Below are 23,248 nucleotides of genomic sequence, written 5' to 3'. Positions count from 1 at the left end.
CATTTTAAGCCTTACAGATTAATTCCTATTTTTTGTCACATCCGATCTTTCTGCTTTGACAGTTCATATTCATGTTTCTAAGCAATCCATACTTGTCTATAATAATAATAATAATAACAATAATAATAATAATAATGTCTTTGTTTATTCAACACCTTTCATGACATAAAAATGCAGCTCAAATTGCTTTACAGTAAAAACACAGAAGGAAGAGTAAAAAGGTAATCAAAAGTAGCACAAATAAAAAAACAACAAATAAAAGTACTTGCACAAACGGGACTATATTAATAATAATTAAAAAATTAAGATAGACAAGGTGAAAGCAACAGTAGCAGGCAACCACTCAATCCATGTGGCATAAACAGGGAGGGTCATATAAATAAACAATTAAAGCTATTTAAATAAAATAAAATAGTGTAAAAGATAAACAATTTAAACAAGGAATCATAATTAAAAGAATAGCTAAAATAAAAAGAATAAAATAAATAAATGAACAAAAAAGCATGTTGTCAATTGTAAGCTAAAAAGGGGCATTTTAAGTTGTTGTTTAAAAATGTCCACTGAGCCCACTGCTCTAATATTTTTTGGTGTTAGACTGTTTGGGTGCATAGTAGACGAAGGCTGTGTCCTCAGAATTATTCTGGGGGACTTGTGGTATGTCTGACAGACTTGCTGTGGAGGACCTAAGGGCTCGTGTGGGGCCATAAAACGACAGAGCTATGGCATGGTGTAAAAACACTTCTTACCTGAAAGGGGAATAAAAATAAAGTAATCGAAAATGATCTTCAACTGTAAAGTTTTTGTTGTTGCTAATGTTCAGTAGTGCTTTGAAAGTTCTTTTCATGTGTAGTAACACTACTCTTTGGGTACACTACAGTACATTATGTCTGTCGATATCCATGTACTATAGATTATGTTTAAAAAAAAAATTATAAATTGAATATTGTCAGTGTTGGAACAAAGGCTTGCATCTTCGAAATAGACTCGAGTCCATAGAGACTTGAGACTTGTCTGTACTAATTCGAGACTTGAATTGAGACTTGACTGTCTTGATTTGGGACTTACTTATTACTTGCAACTTAGTGACCTGTTCCCACACCTGATATGTAGTGTAAAAATATGCTTGTTCTCTTATTGGGTGAGGGTGTCAGGTGCAGTTAGGGTAACTTTCTGGTGGGCCAATTCAAACCTTACAGACCCCTGAGTTATCAAGAAGGGTTGTATGGTTATTGTAGCCATATGCCAAACAAATTTGTGCCACTTCCACTCCGTAATGTTAACATAGCCTTAGTTACATTCTGAGACAGAAACTCAATGTAGCTCAGAGAACAGTTAACAATAAGAAGTTAGGAAAACCACTCCAAATATAAGTCACTTCGTATTTGTGCTGGTAAGCATGCGTGTTTGTTGTTGCTGTGTGTTTTCAATGAGGTAGGGGAGGAGAAGGAGGGGGTGCTGTCGGAGCCCCTGGATGTCGCCAAGGAGCGTCTGTAATTGATTTAATGTCTGTTTACCCTTCCCGCTGAGATGCCATTGCCTAATGACAGGGTGCAGCAGCAGTGGGGCTCTGTGACAAAGCGCTGGCACGGCCGGCGTCTGGCGGGAGGCTAAGTGGCTCCGCTGCTCGCCCTGCGAGCTCCCCGTTTGTTTGCCTTGCCGATTTATCAGTCTGCTTTCACTCGGCCCGTACTTTCTTTCGGGGGGCACACTTCTTTTAGGCTGCCGTTTGCTCGCCTGGCAGTCGTCCTCATTTCAAGAGTGGAAGTTTGAGTTTCGTTGGTTTAATAAGAAGCTTGTTGATTTGCTCAGAGCCATTATGGAGCGAAAAACTTGGCCCTGCCTTGTTAATACTGAGTTCTGTAGCGCTAATATGAGGTTAACAAGGACTGAGGTCAGTGCAGAGTCCTGAAATCTTTACTGAAGTTTTTAGGAGAATGATGGATCTTGAGCGAATCAAAAAGAGATGAAGTCAACAAAGTTCACAGTACTTTCTACTTCACAGGGGTTCATGTTTGGAGTTTTTTCATAGTTGCATCGGGTGGTTGAGTCATAGCACACAGTTGATGTTCTCCTATAGCTTACGTACAGGATTATTTGATATTTCAAATCATTTCTACATCATTAAATTATTCAGATGGAAACACAATCATTCAGATTTTGATATGAAAGGTGTCATCCTTGTGAAACTTACAAAATTTTTCGCAGTGGTGGTGATGGAAACCAGATGTATAAATAGGTTTAATGCCTCTTAAAGCCTTTTATAGCATTTAATGCAGTATAATGCCATTTTAAGTTCTGTTGCCTGATTGCTTTGGAATTGTTACAGCAGTTTTGAGATCATATTTTTATTTAAAACATATTTTAAAAAATATAATTGTATTTACTTTTTCCATAGAACAAATAGTATATAAAAAGTATATAAAAAATGACAAGTACAAATAGACCTGAACAAAACTGAATACTTGTAGCCATTATCTGTTTATTCTTTAAAATTTCCTTGTAACAGCTAAATATACAGCTTTTTTAAACAACAGTTATTGGCTAACTGACAGCAGCTGCTCTGTCTCACTAGACTGGAGATGTAAATGTAGCTTCATGTTCAGACTTAAAACCAGGGGGAATAATGAGAGTTGTAAGTAAAATCACATCATATATACTGGGGGAAATTAAGTATTCAACACATCAACTATTTTTTAAAAAACATACTTCCAATGCAGCTATTCACATCAAATTTAGACCAGATGTTGGCATAAACTCAATAAAACTACAGAACTAAACAAATCGTAACATTCCAATTCACAAAAAAGTTATGTGCAATAAAGTGGAATGACACAGGATAAAATTATTGAACACGCTAACTGAAATTTATTTAATGCTTGATGGAGAGACGTTTTCAAAATGCTTCCTGTGTAAAGAAACTAATCTCTCAGAGTGTTCGGTTGGGATTTTCTTCTATACAGACAGTCTTTGAATCTTGAAGATTTCAGAGCCTGCTGGTAAATCTTGATCTTTTCCATCCACAAATTTCCTGCTTGGTTTGAATGTATGGCAATGTTCTCATGGATGGCAACAGATTCTTCTCAAGAATTTCCTGGTACATGGCTCCATTTTTCTTCCCTTCAACAAGTTGGATTCTGCTTGTGCCATGAGGAAAAAAAAGCAGCCCCATACCATGATGCTTTCTCCTCCAAACATGGCATGTCGTATTGTTGCCCAAAGTTCTGTCTAATCTGACCACACTACATTCTCCTTGTCATCTACAGGCTTCTCCCAATATTCTGTAACAAACTTTAAGTGAGCTTGAACATGCCTTTCCTTCAGAAATGAAGTCTTCTGGGGTGATCACGAATGGAGACCACGGCGGTAGAGTGCATAACCTATTGTTTTCTCTGTGATGACTGTACTCGCTGCCTCCAGGTCTTTCTGAAGCTCTTTCAAGTTGTCCCTGGCTCTTGTCTCATCGAAAATCTTGCAAGGAGCTTCTGTGCATGGCTGGTTCATGGTCGAGTGATGTTCCTTCCACTTGCAGATAATGATCCCAGCGGTGCTTTTAATAACGTTTAGGAGCTGAGAAATCTGTCAGTAACCAGTGCAGTTGATATCCTGCTCAACTTTCTTGTTGCAAAGGTCTTGAGAGAGTTCTTTGCCTCTACCCATCATGAAATCTTTCTTTTGTGACAGCTTGTTGACAAATGGTTTGTTTACTTGCATTCAGAGGCAGGTACCCCTTTTTCAAAAAGTGGAAGTACTAATGTACTAAAAGCACTAACCCAGCTGATTCTAATTAGCACAGGTGGGAAAACTAACTAGTGGAATCAGCTGGTTTGGTGCTTTTTCTTACTGTGTTCAAGACTTGCTGTGTCATTCCACTTTTTTGCACATAACTTGTTTATGGATTGTAATGTTACAGTTTGGTTAGCTGTGTAGTTGCACTGAGGTAATACCAATGTCTGGTCTAAATTTCATGGGATTAGCTGTATTGGAAATATGATGGACAAAAAAAATTAAATACTTGTATCCTTCACTGTAGCATTTTGTATTTTGAGCTTAGTTAACAAAAAAAGTTATATTTTTGGCGTCTTCTGCCATCTATGTGGTTTCTGTTGGTTTCTCTAACACACCTACTTGGAGGTAAGTTTAGTCAATACTAGGCTCAACATAAAAACTTTGGTGTTTGTGTGGTGCAGCTTGTTTTACATTAGTTAAGTAATGTGTAAAACCTGACCTTAGTAAACAGTTATGTCATAACTAGCCTAGAAATTTTGTAGAACTAGAAATTTTATGAACTCCAACCACATGTTTAGGGTTGTAGGCTTTCTGAACCTCTGAGTCCAAAAGGGGCGACCTGTCTGCTCTCTTATATTGGCGCCCATGTGCTCCAGTATAGCGGCGGAGTCACAAGGTCGGCATTAGAAACTTCAAAGTGGACTTAGTGGACTTTCTGGAGCTCGTGACCAGACCCCTGCTCCGGCACTGTGGTTGGGCTGGACCAGTCAGCTTCTGATATGTGGTGAAGCAGCCTTTTGACCAGCAAGTGACCTCAGGACATCAGCTGGGTCACCAGGAGGCCAAGCACGCAGTGCTTTGAGCAAAGATGACCATGAGGAGCGATACAAGTCACAGAATCTACAATCTAATCTACATAACCATGTTTGTAGATCTTTGCCATGCTTGCATGTTAGCAAATTGCGATGCAGGCACCTGAACCATTGATTTAATTTAAACTGTGATAAATCCCTCTACACTGTGGTCCTGTGACTAAAATTGCAGGGTTGTGGTTTGTGTGTCTTGATAGGTTTAGACTTAACCATTTACAAATGATCTATTTTAGACCAGCTGTTTTTTTGTAGTTTTTTAGGACACTAGTGAAAAGTGAGAAGGACAAATTTCATGCTAGATCATTATATTATACTTGGATTACACTATGGATTACTACACTGAATGATGGTAAAAAGCCATTTCTGCTCCTCAACATGTTCTCGTTTATTGAACATATAAATATAAATCATGAAATAGCAAAAACAGTAGGTGTGGACTAAGAAAGGAGGACACTTATTAAGATCAGCACTTTGATTAAAAGGGTAAGTGCAAATTTGTGCACTGATCTAAAATGAAAAAGGCTAATAATATTCTGTTCTTTTTAATGTATTTTGAGCTATTTGTCTTGATATGAATATTAAACAGTATTTAGTTAAAGCATGGTCTTTTTTGCTAGTAGACATATGTGTCACACATTTTGAGTACAAAAGAATATATCTTCATATAAATGATTAGTAATACTTAATTTGAAGGCAACCTACATAAGAACTACTGAATACATGTATAAACATTGAATAACATATTCATAAAGCGATACCTGAATATTTATCACCAGCTTATGGCAGGTTGCGGGAAGACGTAAGGGGCCAGATTCATAAAACTCATAAAAAGGGGCCAGATTCATAAAACTTTGTTCAGAAGTGTGCAGTACGGTAAATAAGAGCTATTTATAATGTATTTATTTATATTTTTAATGTATTTTAACCTGTGTGATAGGCAAGAACCAGTCAAAATCGACCTGTAAGTGAGGTCTTACATATTAAAGACCCACAACAAGTGAAGCTCAAGTTGGCTACTGAAATGGATGTGATGAAACAAACGAAAACGAAGAAAAATCTAAATTCTTAGGAGCTACACATTTTAAGGGAAGAAGTGCTGCCAAATAATAGTACATTGTTTGGTACAGATACTTTTAACCTTTAGTCAAGAAATAAAGTTTCTTTATCAGAAAATATTGGTAATACTAGAAAAAATGACACATATAAAAATTTGATTATAACCTTGTAATTACCTTATATTTCGACTTTTAATTGTAGGAAATATATTTTATCATGTATGATTTCAAATTTGTAAGAATTCAGGCCTTTTTCCACACATTTAAATAATAAATTGGCATGCTGAAATTCAAAGTACTATGGCAAGCCATTTTAGCTTTGTGAACATTAAATTTCAACTAGTCAATATTTAATTCTTGAAATCATGAGTTCAGTTTGCACATGTGAAGATTAAAATTCCACTAGTAAATATTAAAAGGTGACTAGTAAAAATTCAGTTTTTACTTGTAAGGAATAATTTTTTACTAATGAAAATTTAATGTTCACGTGTTTACTGGATTTCTTTGTAAAATTCAGTGTAAAATGAAAAATAAGATTAAAAGCTCAAACTGCTGTCAATAAAATCAATTTGTTTAAAAATCAGTTTGAATAAAACCTTGATGTATCAAATTACTCTTAATTTGTTTGGCTTACCAGCTAAACCTACTGTCTATACGCAGGCGAAGGATTTGCAAAATATTGAATTAGTCGCAGGAAGAAGAAGCTGCTTTAAGTGCAGTGCCTTTTAATCTAATCTGAAGCCAATCTGAAAACCTCAAGCAAGTCTTCTTCCTTCTGAAGTACTCCTGACATTTACATGTATGGCATTTTTCTTCATTAACCAGAGCAACTTATAATCTAAGCGAATGTAGTGTTAGGAGTCTTGCCCGGGGACTTATTGGTTTAGCGTAGGGTGCTTCAGGCATTATTTTTGTGGGATTATGTAGTGTTATGAAATGCTACTGACATATGTAATTCAGAGGAAAAAGAACTCAAAAATATGCATGCGTTGTGAAGTCCCTATGTAGGAAGCCTTAAGTTAAAATGTTATTAAAAATCTCGGTTTACAGTAGGCTACTTAATTGTAAGTACTAAGCAATTGCAGGGCACATGCAATCTCTCTGTGCTGAACTATTCCTGTGTTCCTTGGTCTGTTTGGTGTGTAGGACACGTACCGGCGGCGTCAGATGCAGCGCACAGTCACACGTCAGATGTCCTTTGACCTGACCAAGCTGCTGGTCACCGAGGACTGGTTCAGTGATATCAGCCCTCAGACCATGAGGAGACTGCTCAACATTGTATCAGTCACAGGTTACTGACACACAAATTTCCTACACGGTGAAAAGACTGTACACTGGCTAATATTAAACAAGCTGATGGTGAAGTTTGCGTATAAACATTGTTATAACATAACGTTTGCATACTTTGAATATTTATCCCTGTGGATTTTTTTCAATACTTTTCCATAATTCCCTAACAAGATGCTCATGAATAGTCCAGTAGTATCCAGACACCCCTTCTAATTAGTGAATTCATATAGTACACTTTGAAAATGTGTTATAATTATTACACATCATTGTAATGACACAGCTGGCATATGGCTTACATTCCCCTTCACTTCTTGATGTAACTTACAATGTGTGCTCTCAGGTCGGCTCCTCCGAGCCAATCAGATCATCTTTAACTGGGACCGTTTGGCATCATGGATCAACCTGACGGAGGAGTGGCCCTATCGGACTTCTTGGCTTATCCTCTTCCTTGAGGAGAATGATATTGTCTCGGACCAGGTCACGCTTAAGACCATCTATGAGAGGTCAGATTCTGTTTCTATATTCACCTTTCACCTTCATACGCTTAAGACTTTTTTTTTACAAATTTCCCTTCGTCCCCAAAGTGGTCGGTCAGCCAAGACAAGTTTAGCACCTTGAGTTTTTAAAATCTTTAGATTTGCCCTGAGAGCTATGAAGCAAATGTATATAATGATTAGATAATATTCCATAACAGTAATAAAAGTATGTAGTATCATGCAGGAAAGCATTGTGCAAAGTGCATCCATAAACTATCACACATTTGTCATAAATTGCAAGTTGTTAAGTAATTTCAAGAAGACTTGCTTATGTGGTTTCTGACACTGTATGACATACTGTTATCTATAAAATGGACAGAAGTACATTACATGGCTAAAACATAGCATTACTGAGTTCGGAAGAAAAAATAAATGCTAAGATTTGGTGGGCATGCGCTGCTGCAGGTCACCTGAAAAGAAAGAGTAATTTAAAAGTCAGAGGTTCCGGTTGGATTTTGCGGGAGTTTTTGGACGACTTCATATGTCTGTATTTATTAACGTCACACACACAGGCTCAAAAAGAAGATCCAGCTCAAAGTTTAGGTCTCAAATGCAAAATCAACATTAAACTGATGAAGTTATGATGACAATAGTAGATAATTCACTTACATCTTACAAGACACGCCCTTCAGCAAGTTTTGACTCAGTTCTCTTTGAATACTCTTTCAACTTGCTTGTGATATATCAGATTCGTCAATTCGTCCATGTTCATCTGCACATTGCGTGCATTTACATATTTCCAGCACAGATGTCTCCAAATCCCCAAAGACTTACATAGGGTAGCTTTAAAGTCAGCATGAATTAGAAATCATAACACATTTTCTTTTTGCATTCTGACATATTTTCCAAGTAAAATGCAGTATTAGGGAGGGTCTCTGGCCTAGCTCAGCATTTTTGCTCTATGATAGGTGGGGGGGTGGGGGGATTGTATTCACCTTTCTTAAAAGTGCTTTGCACAGCTGTGACCACCTGACTGTCTGAAGGCTCTGCCCTTTCTGTAACTTACAAGAAAGGATTTCATGTGATTCACGTGATTGTTCATGTGATTGGTTGGCTTCTAGAACTAGCTAGAACATATATTTAGATGGAGTTCATAATTTTTTGTTATTTTGCTATTATATATTATTTATATATGCCAATTGTTAAGTGATAGTTCTCATTTTATTTTGGCTATTCATTCATTTGTAGTATTTCTCTGCATGTGTACATTAACCTGCTCCCACCTGCACTGTGCTGGTTAACCTTCTGCCGTAGTATTATTCTCCTGCTTGTTGCTAACATTCAGAAGACAAATAGACAGGTGGGCAAAAGGTGCTACGCAAAGGTTACCAGAAATCAATAATTATTCTTTTAAATTATATAAATTTGTGCTTAAGGTGACCAATGACATGAACTAACCAGGTAAATATGGTAAACTGTTTCTGCACTTTTGTGCAAAACGCGTTTGACTGGTAACTGTTTGGCTGTTCCTTTAACAGCCCAAAGTGAGTGAATAGGTCTCATGTGCAGGTTATAGTTCACGAGTTTGACTCACAAGATCATGACAGCCATTAAGTTCAGCAGCCGTTGACTCTAATATGTTTTTCATGCTGTACTGCATGTGGCCTGTAGGTGGCAGTAGAGAATTTTAGTTCATCTTTTGTCCTCCGTATCATTTGTGAGCAGGTCAGGAAGAGACCTTTCAGACTGATGATGAAGTAACAGGTTTTGCCCTTTCTGTTCAGCCAATCCAGCCACTTTCAACTAACAAATGCGCTGACATTTATAACAGACAAGAGAGAAGAGAGAGGAGTGATGTGAAGTTTTTTACCATCGTTCTTTCAGCATCTGACTGTTGAGCTGCTGTTGACAGAGCTCTAATGCTGGGACTGCTTATTCCTCTGCTTTACAGTGCTTTTTGTTACATGTCTGGTGAAGCTGTAGTGAATGTAGTAGAGGTGTGTGTGTGTGTGTGTGTGTGTGTGTGTGTTGTTGAGTGTTTGGCCTTTAAAGGTTGCTCTCTGTCACACTGCACTAGCATGCTGTGACTCCCTGGGCTGTGGAAGTGTCAGAGTGCCTCAGTGTCAGCATCTGCTCCCTCTTATACAGCCTGATAAACTGGCTCTCTCTCTTTATCTCTCTCTCTCTCTCTCTCTATCTCTCTGTCTCCCTCTCTATATATTTCTCTCTCTGTTTGTCTCTTGATTTCTCAGATTTTCTCTTTCTTTCTGTTTTTGTCTCTGTCTGTCTGTCTTTGTATCTTTCTTACTCTCCTTCTCTCTGTCTCACTCTGTCTCACTCTGTATCTCTCTCTCTCTCTGTCCCTCTGTCTCAATCTCTCTCACTCTCTTCCTCACTTTCGCTCTCTCTCACCCACTTTCTCACACTCTCTGTTTCATTTTTACTCTTACTTTCTCATCGTCTTCTGTTCGTCTCTCTCTGCTTGTCTTTATATCTCTCTCATAATCCCTCTCTCTTTCTGTCACTCTCTTCTTTTATCTTTTTATCTCTATCTTCTGTCTCTCTCTTTCGTTTTTCTTTTTCTTTCTGTCTTTCTCCCTCTTTCTGACTTTCTCGCTCTCTTTATATCTCTCTCTTTATTGTTACATCCCTCTTAATATCTTTCTTTCTCTATATTTCTCTCTTTCTTTTCTCTCCATCTTTATAGCTATCTCTCTCTCTCTTACTCTCTCTCTCTGGCTCTCTCCATTTTTTTTTTACTTTTGGCAATATGTTCTTTAACTCACTTAAACCTGCTGTCCGAGGAGTTGGGACGTGTGCATGTTCTTGTTGGGCAGTAATATGTATGACCAGGTGGAGATTTCTGTGTGCTACTGTGTTTTCTATCATAGTATGGAAGTTCCTGTGAGCTTCTGTGATCATGCACACATGTTCAGAATGTCTTTCAGATGCCTAGGGCCTTATTATTAATTTGTTTCATCAAAGTAACATAAAAATGCAAATATAGTCCTATTTATATGTTTGCTTGCTTCAAGTGGTAGTTTGTGACACAAGCAAAATAAAATTAATAAAAAAAAACTTGGCTTTAAATCATGTTCTTCACATATTAAAATAAATGTGACAAAAGCATTGAGAAATCACATTATACTCCTCCTCCCTCACCTGAGTCTGTCTCCTCATCTTCTCACCCTTTAAAACACAGATACACATTCCGTCAGCTGCTGAAGTTGAAGGCCTGTATAGTCTGGCATTTCTTTTTTTTTCTTTTCTTGAAGAAAGCTAAAAGAAGAAGAGCTGACATGTTCTGCTCTTATCTGTGCCAGATCTGTCTGCTGATAACAAACTGTCAACTTTCTCTTTCGCTGCTCTCATCTATTTTTTTCTACTCGGTTTCTCTGTGTTGGTCACGTGATGAAGCACACACTCACTCTCTCTCTCTCACTCTCTCTCTCTCTCTCTCTCTCTCTCTTTCCCTCTCCCTCTCTCTCTAGTAGAACCCAGCCGATCAGTTAGCCAGTAAAACGTCAATATTGATGGCCTGCAAATTTCTTGGTATTGCACATAATGTAATAGCAAATAATGTTATTTATATCGAGAACTTGGCTATTAAAAAAGAAATCTGCTGGTGTGTTTCATTTAGTCCACAGTGTGTGGGTTCAAACAAAGTACTGTTAAAAATTGGCCCCAAAAAAAAAAAAAAATCAGAATTGACCATAAAAATTCATCATTGTTGATAATAATGACATCAAGGACAACAACAAGTCAACAAAATATTTAACGTTTAAATACAATTAACGTGAAAGTTTTAATACCTCGAGTCAAATGACATGCTTTGTTGATGTGAAAATACGTTAGCACAGTTTCTACAGGCAATAAATTTAAATAAGGCATTTTTCATCAAATTTTAGTGCACAATTTCTAATAATTTGCTGAGTTTAAAATATTGGAAGAAAAAAAAACATGAAATATTAATTGTGCCATAACTTGCACAGGCCCCATTTTCTGTATTAAATTCAGCAATTAAACAGTGACATTAAAATGTGCAGAAGTTAGAGGATGTGTTAACTTATTTTCACTTAGAAAATCAACAAAATAAGTCATTTGATTGTAGGGAATAGTCAGTGGTGTCATAGGAGGGAGTTTCTTGTTGAGTTTCTCTCTCTCACTCTATTTCTCTCTCTCTATCATTTTCTTTATATAGAGATAGTGACTTACATCATCTCATTTTAGAAGCTGTCCATTCACCCAACCCCCCCACCCCCCCCAGCACACACGCACACTCTTCCTGTGCTCAACTGTCGTCCTGCGGTCAGCTTCACGCAGAAGACACTGACCTACAAACAGCCTTAGCCCTGCTTCCTTCTCAGTCTGATCAGCGGTCAGTTTGCGGTCTGCGCTCAGAGCAGTGTAGGCCCCCTAAGGCCTGTTTGCCTATCAAAGAGAGTGCATCGCTGCCTGAGCAGTGAAGGAGTGAGTCAGCGATTCATAGGTCAGCTGTCACTCTGAATCGCGCTCACAATGAGGTTTCTCTCTGTCTCGTGTGTGTGTGTGTGCGCGTGAGAGAGAAAGAGGGGGCTGATGGACGTATCATGTGCTTAGGAAGATGACATACTGTGTGTGAGAGTGCGTGGGTGTATTGCCTAGTTTAGCTTAGTTTTATGTGCTTCTGTCTCTTTCTCACTCACACTCATAAACACACACACATATATATAGAATTATTCGTAGAAGAGAAGTGGTGAACAGTCTTTTGCTAACTTTGTTCTCTGGTGGTGAATTACATGTCTCAAAGCTTTTAGACCTCTGCAGCAAAGTTTTCTACGAAGTCTTCCTCAACTGGCTCGTTTGAGTGTGTTTTTAAACCATAAACAGTTATGGTGGTCAGTTCAGTCAAACTTCAACCCATTCATCACTGCCAAAAAAAAGAAAAAAGACACATAAAAATGAGTATTTTGTTTGCGTCATACCTCGTTTTCACCTTTTTTGTTTATTTTTTTGGGAAAAATTCCACCAAGTTTGGTGAAAAATAGCATGTCTACTATTTAGATATAGTCGATCAGCCGAAACATGTTTGGTATCCAAATTGTGCTTTAGCGCTGGAGCTCTGAGGCTAACACTGCTAACAAACACTAGAAGTCACCCAAAGCTTTTCTGTAAATACATCCTCAAAACTTCTCTCAACCTGCTTAAACCGCACTTAGGTCTTCATTAAGGTTGTGCAGACTTGCTGATGTGGTTTAGAGCACAGTATGAGTCTACTAATGTCTCAGTAGCTAGCTGGCCAAATTTCCTGCCATACTTCATTAACAGGCAACTAGCGGTGCTCTGTACGCAGCACGAGGGGAAGTCATTCCGACATTAATAAAAACCTGGATGCAGTTGAGCATCTAAAGGGAAGTTTTGGGGATGAATTTACAGAACAACTTTGGGTGACTATTGATCATAGTGTTTGTTAGCATTGTTAGTTTTGTAGTTCCAGTGCTAAACTAGAAAAGAGCTGTTTGGACAACGAACTCATTGACTACATCTGGGGTGAGTGGACCATTGTATAAATTTAATATAATCCTTTAAGGCTGCTGTGCTTGTGTCATGTGGACACCATGCTAAGCTTGCATGCCAGTATAAATTATTATTGTAACTAATATTGTCTGCATAATTATTGAAGTTAACAACAATATCATCCACAATCAATTACGAAATACCATGTGAGCATTACACAGCCTTGCCTTATAGCTTCCATTTTCCCTGATTACCTTATAATTTACATATGGACTGGCTCCTAATAGTACTTAATAATTAATAATGGTAGAATGATATAATGATGATTCTGCAAAGACAGCATGTAACACTGTTAACATCCAGTGGTTCTCTGTGTTTGTCTTTGGAAACTGAGGCATTGACGCCTTTCTTCTAAAGCATGCCCATTTAGTAGTATTTCCAAGTAGCGTTCAAAGTATGAGCATGCATCTTTACTTAGTTGGTGATATTGAAACAATGATAATTTGCATTTTTTTTATAAAGAAACTTTTTTTTCTTGATTAAACGTTAAAAACATCTTCACAAAAAAATTTGGCAGCCAACAGGAGGTTAACTTGGTGTGGGTATTTAGTATGTATGACCTCGTTTACATGTCGATTTTGATTCGCTCTTGCCTAGGACACCCGTGAAAACAGTGCACTAATCAGCGAGTTTTATGAATCTGGCCCAAAATGTGTGTAACTGTGGATATAGATAATATAGAAGTGGATATACGCTGTTAATTAAATAACAACAACACAAGTGTCTGAGTACTTGTTTCTTCTCACTGTATATGCAGTTGTTCATTGCTCTAGAAGCATTGACGATACCCTCTATATACAGGGTGATTCAAAAAGATTCATCCGATTTCAAAGCGCCATATTTTTACAACCGTGAGGCGCCTAGGAACCAATCACATATCAGTTGAAAGAGGGGGTCATGAAGTTTCTGAAAGTCACCGGTATTTGCCTCACTTCAGTCTGCGAGGAGATGGCGACCCCTGAGCAGAAAGCGTTTCGCGTTCTCTACTTCAATAAGAGTGAATTCACCATAACTGTGCAACGTGACTTTCGTCGGCAGTGAACCTCCAACAGCTCAGAGCATTCGTCGCTGGTTCCACAACACTGGATGATCTCCGAAATCGCATTGAAAGAGCCTTGAGTACAGTGACACCCGACAGGCTCAATCGAGTATGGGATGAATTTGACTATGGTGTTGATGTCCGTACAGCTGGAGGAGGTTCATACTGAGTACTTGTAAAATTACATAGTAAACTTTATGCTCACTTAAAACATTTACAATTTACTGTATTGTTCCGTAATGATTTGCAAGTGAAATCAATAATTTTGAAATCAGATGAATCTTTTTGAATCAACTTGTACTTAGGAAACCATTAAAAAAATCATATCTCCAAAATGATAAACTTTAAAATAACGTAAAATATTTTATTTCAGGCAGTTTTGTGTCCTTTCTGTTGGTTCTTTCATCATGAAACTTTCACAGTGTTTTTTTTCAGATTATGCCAAATAATGTTAAACAACAATAAACAACAAAATAGAGATACATATTTTTGTCCCTACAGTGACAATATTGCAGTAAGGGCTATGGGTAGATGAGACAGCCTCACAAATCTTACTACTACTATTAGAAAAAGTCCATATATTCAGCTGTAATACTGTCAACACCACTGCAAACACAGTTCCTGTGTGAAAGCGCAGTGCTGTGATATATTGCCGTGTGTGTAGCTCTATCGTAAGTAAGGCTGTACAATAGAGTGTCGGCTGTTTTATTGCCCTCAGCATGGAAACAGCTCTCTTCTCTCAGCGAGCCAGTCCTTTAATCTGCTGCAGAATGTGAATAATCTGTTAATAACATCAGCCTGTTTTATGATTAACACACAGGCAGCGCAGGCTAAAGTAATCTGGCTCAGAGAACGTGTGTGTGTGTGTGTGTATGTGTGTGTGCGCTTGGGGTGGGCAGCTCGGAACACAAAGATCACTATGTCCTCAGGAGACACGGGCCTGAGACGCACCTACTTACCCTGACCAGTGTGATTCATCCGTCTACTGGGAAAACTACAAATTGAACCTCGGAGACTGAGCCAGGTCTGCAGCGGCCCTAACACACTTAGGCAAATTGAAACGAAAACAAATGAAAACCATTTAGCTCAGCTTGTTATTTATAGCTGACAAAAGCTTGAGTGAAAATCACTATGTGGGCTGTGTCACTTTTATTTTGTTATTATATTACAATACAGCGCAAAAGTCAGAGACCACCCTTTTGTTCATTTAATTTCTAGTTAAAATGGCCAGTAAGTTATCAATTTCTCAGTGTTAGGAAAATCTGAATATATATTTAATAAAAATATGCAGAAGCTGCAGCAACTAAAAGTAGCATCAAAATTGTCTGTGTTTAGTGTGTCCACGCTTTACTTTTATTACAGCTTCCATCCTTTTCAGAACGCTTGCTTTCAGTTTTTCATAGAAATCTGCAGGGATGTTTTTTTAAACCTCCTAAGTTTAGTCTTAGAAGTTGCATTTTTTTTTCAATCTCGCACAACACATTTAATGATGTTAAGTTCATGGGTGTGGGGTGAACAGTCAAGCTGGGCAATATGACAGTATTCATCATTATCTTGATAAATTACAGCACAATATGTCACAATAAGCTATCTGAGCATATTTTGGATATTGTGAGTACTTAAAATACACTTTGCAGCTGTATATTTGATTACAAAGAGAGAATAATTAGTCTGAATTTGTGTTTGAATGGATTTAGTGCAGCTCAGTATGTAAAATGTGAAAAAAAAAAATTGGATTCATAGTTTTTGATTATCTTTGAAATATGGCACTACTTTTTCTTACTTTATCAGATGTCAGAAAAAATAAATACAATGTCTTATCGTGTATGGTGAAAGCTTCTTAAAGTATCGTGATAAAAAAATGTAAATAAATTTTTTGCCTTATTGCTCTCCTCTAGAGGACAGTCCATTGTTCTATGAACATCAGCAGCTTCTTTGTTTAACTTGCAACTTTTCTCCTTTTTTCTCACTAACGGCTTCTTGACAGTTACACATCTTTTCAGGTCCATAGTATTAAGCTGTCTTCTCACAGTGGAAGGATGGACCAGATTTTTTCAGATCTAAAGCAAGAGTGGGGCTTGATTTTTCTCCTGTCTTTCTCAAAGATGAAAGCTTCATTACTGTTTATCTGATGGTGACAGTTTTGGTGGTCTATCAGGTCTTGCACGGTTGTTAGGAATCACATTTTATCTATATCTTTTAAATATTTTTTAAACTCCATTTTTGGAAACTGTTATTTTCCTTTGACTTTTTCCTACCATATGCTAGCAGATCACCTTATGTCTCCTCATAAATATCTCCTGAAAATGAATAAGTTGTATGTTTTGACTGGCAATTAAATATAGGGTGGTCCCCGATTTTGCACAGTACTATACATTTCATGCTTGCTGCTTTTACTATTTGATTTGTTCTTTTCCTCTTTTGCCATTCTCCCACTGCAGCCCTTCTACCCTTTAGTGCTTTCGCTCACCTACTCCTCTCCTCCTCCCTCATCTCAGGAGGAGAAACAGAAAGAACGTGAAGGCCTTTTGACCATAAAAAGCGTCTCTAAGCGGAAGCCCATATAGAGTCCGTTGGCGGGAGGAAGTGAGAGAGAGGTGGAGAAATGCTTCCGGCGACTGGTGGCCGTGATCTGTTGTGGAGTTTTTCGAGCGGAGTCAGGTCCTTTGGGAGTTTATTTCTGGTGCTCTGCTCCGGTTTTAGCTTGTCGAGAGGTGTGGCCCGCCGAGCCGGTTCTGCTCCGACATCTGGTGTCCTGCTCACTGCCAGCACGGCCTGACGGAACCCGAGCAGGCCAAGGACTGTGGCCAGCCCCCCAACACACACACACACACACACACACATACATACACACACACACACACACACACACACACTGGCCCGACATGGCCCACTAACATATGTCGTTCACCCCCCTCTCCCATACTGCTGGGCTCCCTCGTTAATTAACCGTTAGGAGAGCTGCTGTGGCAACCTTTCACACACAGGAGAGAGTGCAAAAGCTCAGGAAAGAGCACCCGCCCCCTCACCTTTCATCCACACCTCCTTTCCCTCTCTCCACAGGGGTCCCCAGGCCAAGTGTCCCCTTAGTTGGAATTTTGCTCTCTTTCAGTTTTGTGTCCCTATTTTGTTCTGCAAGGTAGCCTATTCTTCAAACTACACCCGTGGTAATGACATGGTTTTTCAACCTGAAAAAGCCGGGCATGTCTTTTAGACAACATCAGTCTCGGAGAGAACACGGTACAGTAAGATGATTACTTTTTTCTGTAATGGAGTAGTGTATGCATTTAAAACCTAAAATTTTGTCGCTACATATTATTTGACTTCAACTGTGAATATGAGTAGTGTAGCGCGAGTGCAGAGGCAAAAAATGTACACTGCTGTAAAACAAGCAATCAGTGGAAGCATCAAATCGTACTAATATATGATCATACTAAGATATTATTATGAGACGGCTGTTCTTAACAATTTTTTGACGTTCTCAAGTTGTACTGTCTCAAATAGAATCATTCATTTAAAATTTGCAAGAATGTAAGAGTATAACTAGCTGTGAGTTCAGAGTAAAGGCAGGGATAGAACCCTTTTAAATGGTGCGTATTCTTACTGATGATATCTTTCTAAATCAAGTACTTAGCTAGTCAACACTGATAAGAGCTATTAGATATAGCTACATGCTACTGTTTTCAGCTTGGTTAACTTCTTGGTGATATATTGGAAGCTTGTCATCCAAGTTCGACTGTTAACCTTTTGATCTGTTCTGCTGTACAACATAATTACACAAATGCAGTATTGATTGAAAGCTTAAAATCGACATGGTCAACTTCAACGAACTCCATTTGTTTCAATGAGCAAAGAGTAAGAAATAATTAATATCAGAGTACACCATGCATTTGGTATTGGCAGTGATAACGGCAACTTCCAAAGGTTAGTGGGTCTGGCTAAGATCGTACTAAAACTGCAGTAACGTTGTTGCCGTAGTGAACATGTCATTGTTACTACTTTTTTAGTGCAGCATAACAACATTAATTGTCGGTGTGCTGCTGTTTGGTCTATATTTTACCTTTTAATATTTGGTTATTACTATGATATGCCTAGACTACTGTCTTCCTGTTGCACTGCAGTAATGATAATGATTAAGGAAAACTCGTGTAATCATCACTTTTAAAACAGTTAAGCTTATATTGACAGCCGTTTGTTGGGTGAAGGTATTTCTTTTGCCCCCTTGTCTGATTAATCCTGCCACTGGACCTGCTGCCTTTGCTCCATCTCCTTCAACCAGGCCTTCAGAGGGAGCTCACCGACCCTCACAATCATCTCCAGTTCAGAAGGCTTGTTTTCTCGCCCGTCACATTTCTCGGGATGCTCATTCATTCGGCGAACAATTGCTTCTCAGTGCTGCGCCCCAGATCCCGGCTTTAAAGCGATTGCTTCAAAACTTTTTAACTAATGATACTTGAAATGAATACGTGCAAGGCAGTCGGAGCTAATTAGAAAGACTCCTCTCACAAGTACAGAAACATTAAGATGACATACTGTTCATTCAGGATTACTTTAATTGGTCCAATTATTGTAATTTCAGTGGCAATTACAGGCAGAGATAAAAGCGGTTTTCCAAAGCACATTTTGTTTGATTCCCTTTGTACGTACAGCCTAATAAGGCTTTAAATATCACTCTTCAAAAAAAGAGAGAATGGCTTCCGTTTTTTTTCACACTTTTGAACTTTTATGCCCTTGAGTGAGGGCTTCTTTCTTCCTCGCTGGCTTTGTGCTGTTTCTACATTTCCCTCACGTAGTGGGCTTGTCTCGAGCATCTTGCTTTGGCCCTAACAAGCTAGAGGTGTTTTCTCCTCATCCCTCTTCTCTGGATGGAGGCTGTTGCACGGCCGCTGAATCCTTCTGGAGCCTTTCGGTAGAAGGAGTGAACTTGTAATTTAATAGCGCTAGCTTTATTTGCCAAGGCGCCCCGAAGCCCTGTAAATGATTAGACTGCTGAAAAACCCATCTATTTCCCAATAGAGGAGAGCGCTATCTCTGATAGGGAGCGCTTTTATTGGGCACACACAGAGTCCCGGGCTGGCGGAGTGACCTCCAGATGGATGAGATGAGCTGGAGAGTGGGAGAGAACGAAAGAGAGAAAGAAAGTGAGAGGCGAACAGAGGGAGTGGATCTAACGCTGCTCTGGGGCCATGCTGTGATGGAGGAATTGGTTTTTGTGCTTTGTGGTCCCTATTGTCATATGAAGAATAGCTTTCACCAGCACTCTTGAGTGTTTGCCACGTCGTGGTGATGAAGGTGGAAATGAGTGAACGTTGAATCTGTGTCCTAGCAAAGCTCATTATTTCTCTCCGAAACGCTCCAAAAAATTAGAAAATTTAAAATAAGGGTGTTCCAGGACATTTTCCAGATTCACAAGAAAGGGGAATTGGCATCGTGAAAAATGAATTCTGATGATTTTTCAGGAATTATGCATAATTTAATGCTTAACAAAGCCATTCTGAGTGTTTTGATGAAAGGCACCATTCTACAGAAGCATTCTGGCAACAAACCTGCTCACAAAAGTGGTGACAGGAACCAGACATCTTAATCATTTAATACCTGTGATCTCATATTACATGAAATGGTTACAAATATGTTTCTTAATGCCTCAGACATTGTTTCATGACAATTTTGTGATAAGGTTCTAGCCTAAAACCTATTAAAATCTATTAATGGCAGAAAGTTACACAATAGTGCTGAAAAACTGCTGTTTTAACACTATCAGCATTATATATATATATAATATATATAATATATATATATATATATATATATATATAAAGCAGGAGATGCCTGTAGGCTTACTGGTAGTTTCAGATAGTAAATAAAATGGCTGTATTTGCATTGGAAACATTGTGAACCCTGGTTCGACCACCATTCTAAAGAAATCCAAGCCAGTACATTTCTCTACAGTGAACCATTTGATATCAAACCACTCTGATCAACCTTGTTCACATTTCAACATTATTATGTACAACTCTGTTTCCCAAACACTTGGGATGGTCTGCAAAATGCAGATAAAAACACAGTACAATGATGTGCATATTATTTAGGCCCTATATTTAATTGAAAGACAATATATCGAATTTTGATACTGAGAATTTGTGTGTTTTTTTTGGAAAATGTGTGCCCTTTTTGAAGTTGATGCCAGCAACACATTTCAAAAAAGTTGAATATATATTTAGTATTTACTATTAAACAACTTAAGTAAATGTAAAATATCTTTATTGTGCAAAACAGTTTAAACAGAGCTGAACAGTATACAGATAAACCTGTGATGGTTACACATCAGCACACAGCAGCTTCTCTGGCTCAAAAATGAAGCTAAATGTTGTTTCACATAAAAATTTCTTAAGTCATTTGTCTATACGTGCGTCTTGTTCAGTTATGCTGCATCTCTGAGAGTCAGTTCAGTAAACATCACCGTCGTTCATGCTGTCAGTTTTAGTGACTTTCAGTGTTTTTTCTGGTTTAGTTGAAGTGACAGTCCATGACACCGTGCTTCTGACTGTGATAAAGCTGACTGACGGAGGCGCGCCTCAGGTGGTGCTAGTGTACGCAAAGGCCTGGCTAGCGGGCTGCTATGCTAAAGGCTAAATCGAGACTAAAGGCTATCATTACGCCGAGAGTTCTATGGTTCCTTCTGCTCAATAATATTAACTCAGACTGTGTCCACACAGCGGCAGATGAGTGATTACTGAAAGAAGCAGCTCAGCCATTCAGGTAAGCGGCTCTGTTAGCATGTTCTTCACACCAAAAACTGCCATTACAGATTCTGCCATGAGCATTTTTACTGCTGAAATTGCTTTGTGGTGTTAGTCATGGATTTTGATGTCCCCATCATCGATACAGATACTGCGTTGAAGTGCCAGTATTGGCGCCAGTACCCATACACTATCAGTATCGGTGCAAAACTAACAATACATAATATCATCAAAAGATTCAGAGAATCTCTGTATGCTAGGCCAAAAAACAATATTGGATGGCTGTGATCTTCAGGCCTTCAGGCAGCACTGCATTAAAAACAGACATGATTCTGTACTGGAAATCACTGCATGGGCTCAGAAACACTTCTGAAAACCACTGTCTGTAAACATAGTTTGTCACTTCATCCGCAAAAAAACTCTACAATGCAAAGAGGAAACCATATATATACAGGATCCAGAAACGCTGCTGCCTTTTTTGGGCCCAAGCTCATTTCAGATGGACTAAGGCGAAGTGGAAAAGTGTCCTGTGGTCCGACAAATCAGACATAGAAATTCTTTTTGAAAATCATGAACGGCGCGTCCTCCGGGCTAAAAAGGAGAGGGACCATCCAGCTTGTTATCAGCGCACAGTTCAAAAGCCAGCATCCATGATGGTATGGGGGTGCATTAGTGCACATCTGTTAAGGCAGCATTAATGCTGAATGATATATACGGGTTTTGTAGCAACATATCCTGCCATCCAGATATCTTTTCAGGGAAGACAGTGCCAAACCACATTCTGCATGTATTACCTGCCAGCAGTCAAGACCTGTCACAACTGAAAACATTTGACGTATTATGAAACAAAAAATATGATAAAGGAGACCTAAACTGTTGAGCAGCTGAAATTCTATTTAATAGCAAAAATACGAAAACATTTTATTTTCAGAACTACAGCATTTAGTCTCCTCAGTTCCCACACGCATTCAGTGTTATTAAAAGAGGTGATGCAACACAGTGGTAAACATGCCCCTGTCTCAACTTTATTGAAAAGTGTTGCTGGCATCAAAATGAAAACGGGTATATATTTTTCAGAAAACAATCAAATTTCTCAGTTTTGATATTTTATATGTTGTCTTTCTACTATTTTCAATTAAATATATGATTTAAATAATTTACACATTAATGCATTCTGTTTTTATTTACATTTTGCACACGTCCCATCTTTTTTGGAAATGGGGTTGAAAAAATTTTGAAAAACTTACTGCAGTTCTCCTTTAACATGGAAATTGGCATTGCCTCCCTCATGTTTAATTGTGACAGCTTCATTGAGATAATTGAACAGTTCAGAACTTGCTGTGCTCAGTAGTCTGTCATAATCCTCAGAGGTTTTTTGGAATTTCTGTGTGGTTCTAGTCTCTTTGGCATTACTGGACTCCATTGTGAGTGAGTTAAAGGTTGTAGCAGAATAAATAGCTGTGCAGGTCTGTGAAAGGTCAGTGATGACCTTTTGAAAAGCCACTGAGGCTCATCATCCTATCTCTCATCCCAGGACTCGAGACCTCTAGGGGACAGCAAGGTAATATACGACCTGCCCTGGTCAAGTCTAGGGACCTGCTCTCTGAAAAGGAAGGAAAAAAGACAGAAACAATGAAGAAAATGACGGAAATGGCAGATTACTCAGCAGCTCTAACTAAACATTAGCTTGTGTTAGCTCAAGGGTTTGATGGTCACCATATTTGTACAGCTCATGTAGTAACCGTTTGAGCTAGAGTTGATTTATGATGTAAGTTCATTTCCACAGAAGTTCCTCACAGTTCTTACTTGTGAAACTGCTTATTTCTTGACTCTTTTTCCAGACAAAAGCAAATGATAAAAAATGAATCAGCTTCCATTTTCCAAATTAACCTCACCCTTACTTGAGTAAGTCTGCCTTACAAGCACATCCTGAAGGTCTGACTATGTGTGTCCAGCAGTAATAATGGCTGACATATTGGCCTGGCTCTACTCTGAAAGCCAGTGAGTAACTGACTCTATTTACCTGGAATGATTTCTCTGCTTCCTGAACATCTTCCAGCGAAAGGTTTAGGCTATGGCTTTTTCCAGATGTTTGACTGTTCATGGACTGTTAGTGAAGTAGCTCTTCCAATACTACTTTAAACGCTTATTCTGTTTAAGCTAAAACTCTTTTTTGTGTTATCGTAAACGCTCACGTATCAGTGGATGGCATTCACAACACTGTCTTTCTTATGAGATTATACGTGTGAAATCTGTTTCTTGTGCTTAAATATCCTGCACACAGCTGCTATGCAGTGGCTTTTGACTGAAGGTTGAGCCAAGGTGTATAAGTCTCCTGGTGATGTGTACAGGTGAGTTTAATGACTTCAGAGAAATCCAAGGCTTTGCTGCCAGTTTGTTGAGATCTTTCTATCAGTCCTTGGTTCTACTTGATTTGTTTTTTTATTGACCTGCTTTACAGCATGCTCCAGTGTCCAGTTCTGCCAGGGTCATT

The 23,248-nt window shown here is 38.5% G+C and overlaps 1 protein-coding gene across 5 annotated transcripts in view; it reads left to right on the top strand.

The window, feature by feature from the left end:
- kidins220a (kinase D-interacting substrate 220a) overlaps positions 1–23,248 on the top strand; it is a 75,718-nt gene that overhangs the window by 21,447 nt on the left and 31,023 nt on the right. For all 5 annotated transcript variants that reach the window (XM_036593086.1, XM_036593085.1, XM_036593083.1 and 2 more), the window contains exons 21-22: positions 6,800–6,944; positions 7,284–7,446. In XM_036593086.1, coding sequence (XP_036448979.1) covers positions 6,800–6,944; positions 7,284–7,446 — 308 coding nt within the window. The remainder of the gene's footprint in view (positions 1–6,799; positions 6,945–7,283; positions 7,447–23,248) is intronic.

Source organism: Colossoma macropomum, unplaced genomic scaffold, assembly GCF_904425465.1.
Source record: "Colossoma macropomum unplaced genomic scaffold, Colossoma_macropomum, whole genome shotgun sequence".
In the NCBI taxonomy this organism is placed as follows: Eukaryota; Metazoa; Chordata; class Actinopteri; order Characiformes; family Serrasalmidae; genus Colossoma; species Colossoma macropomum.
This window is presented reverse-complemented; position numbering and strand designations above follow the sequence as displayed.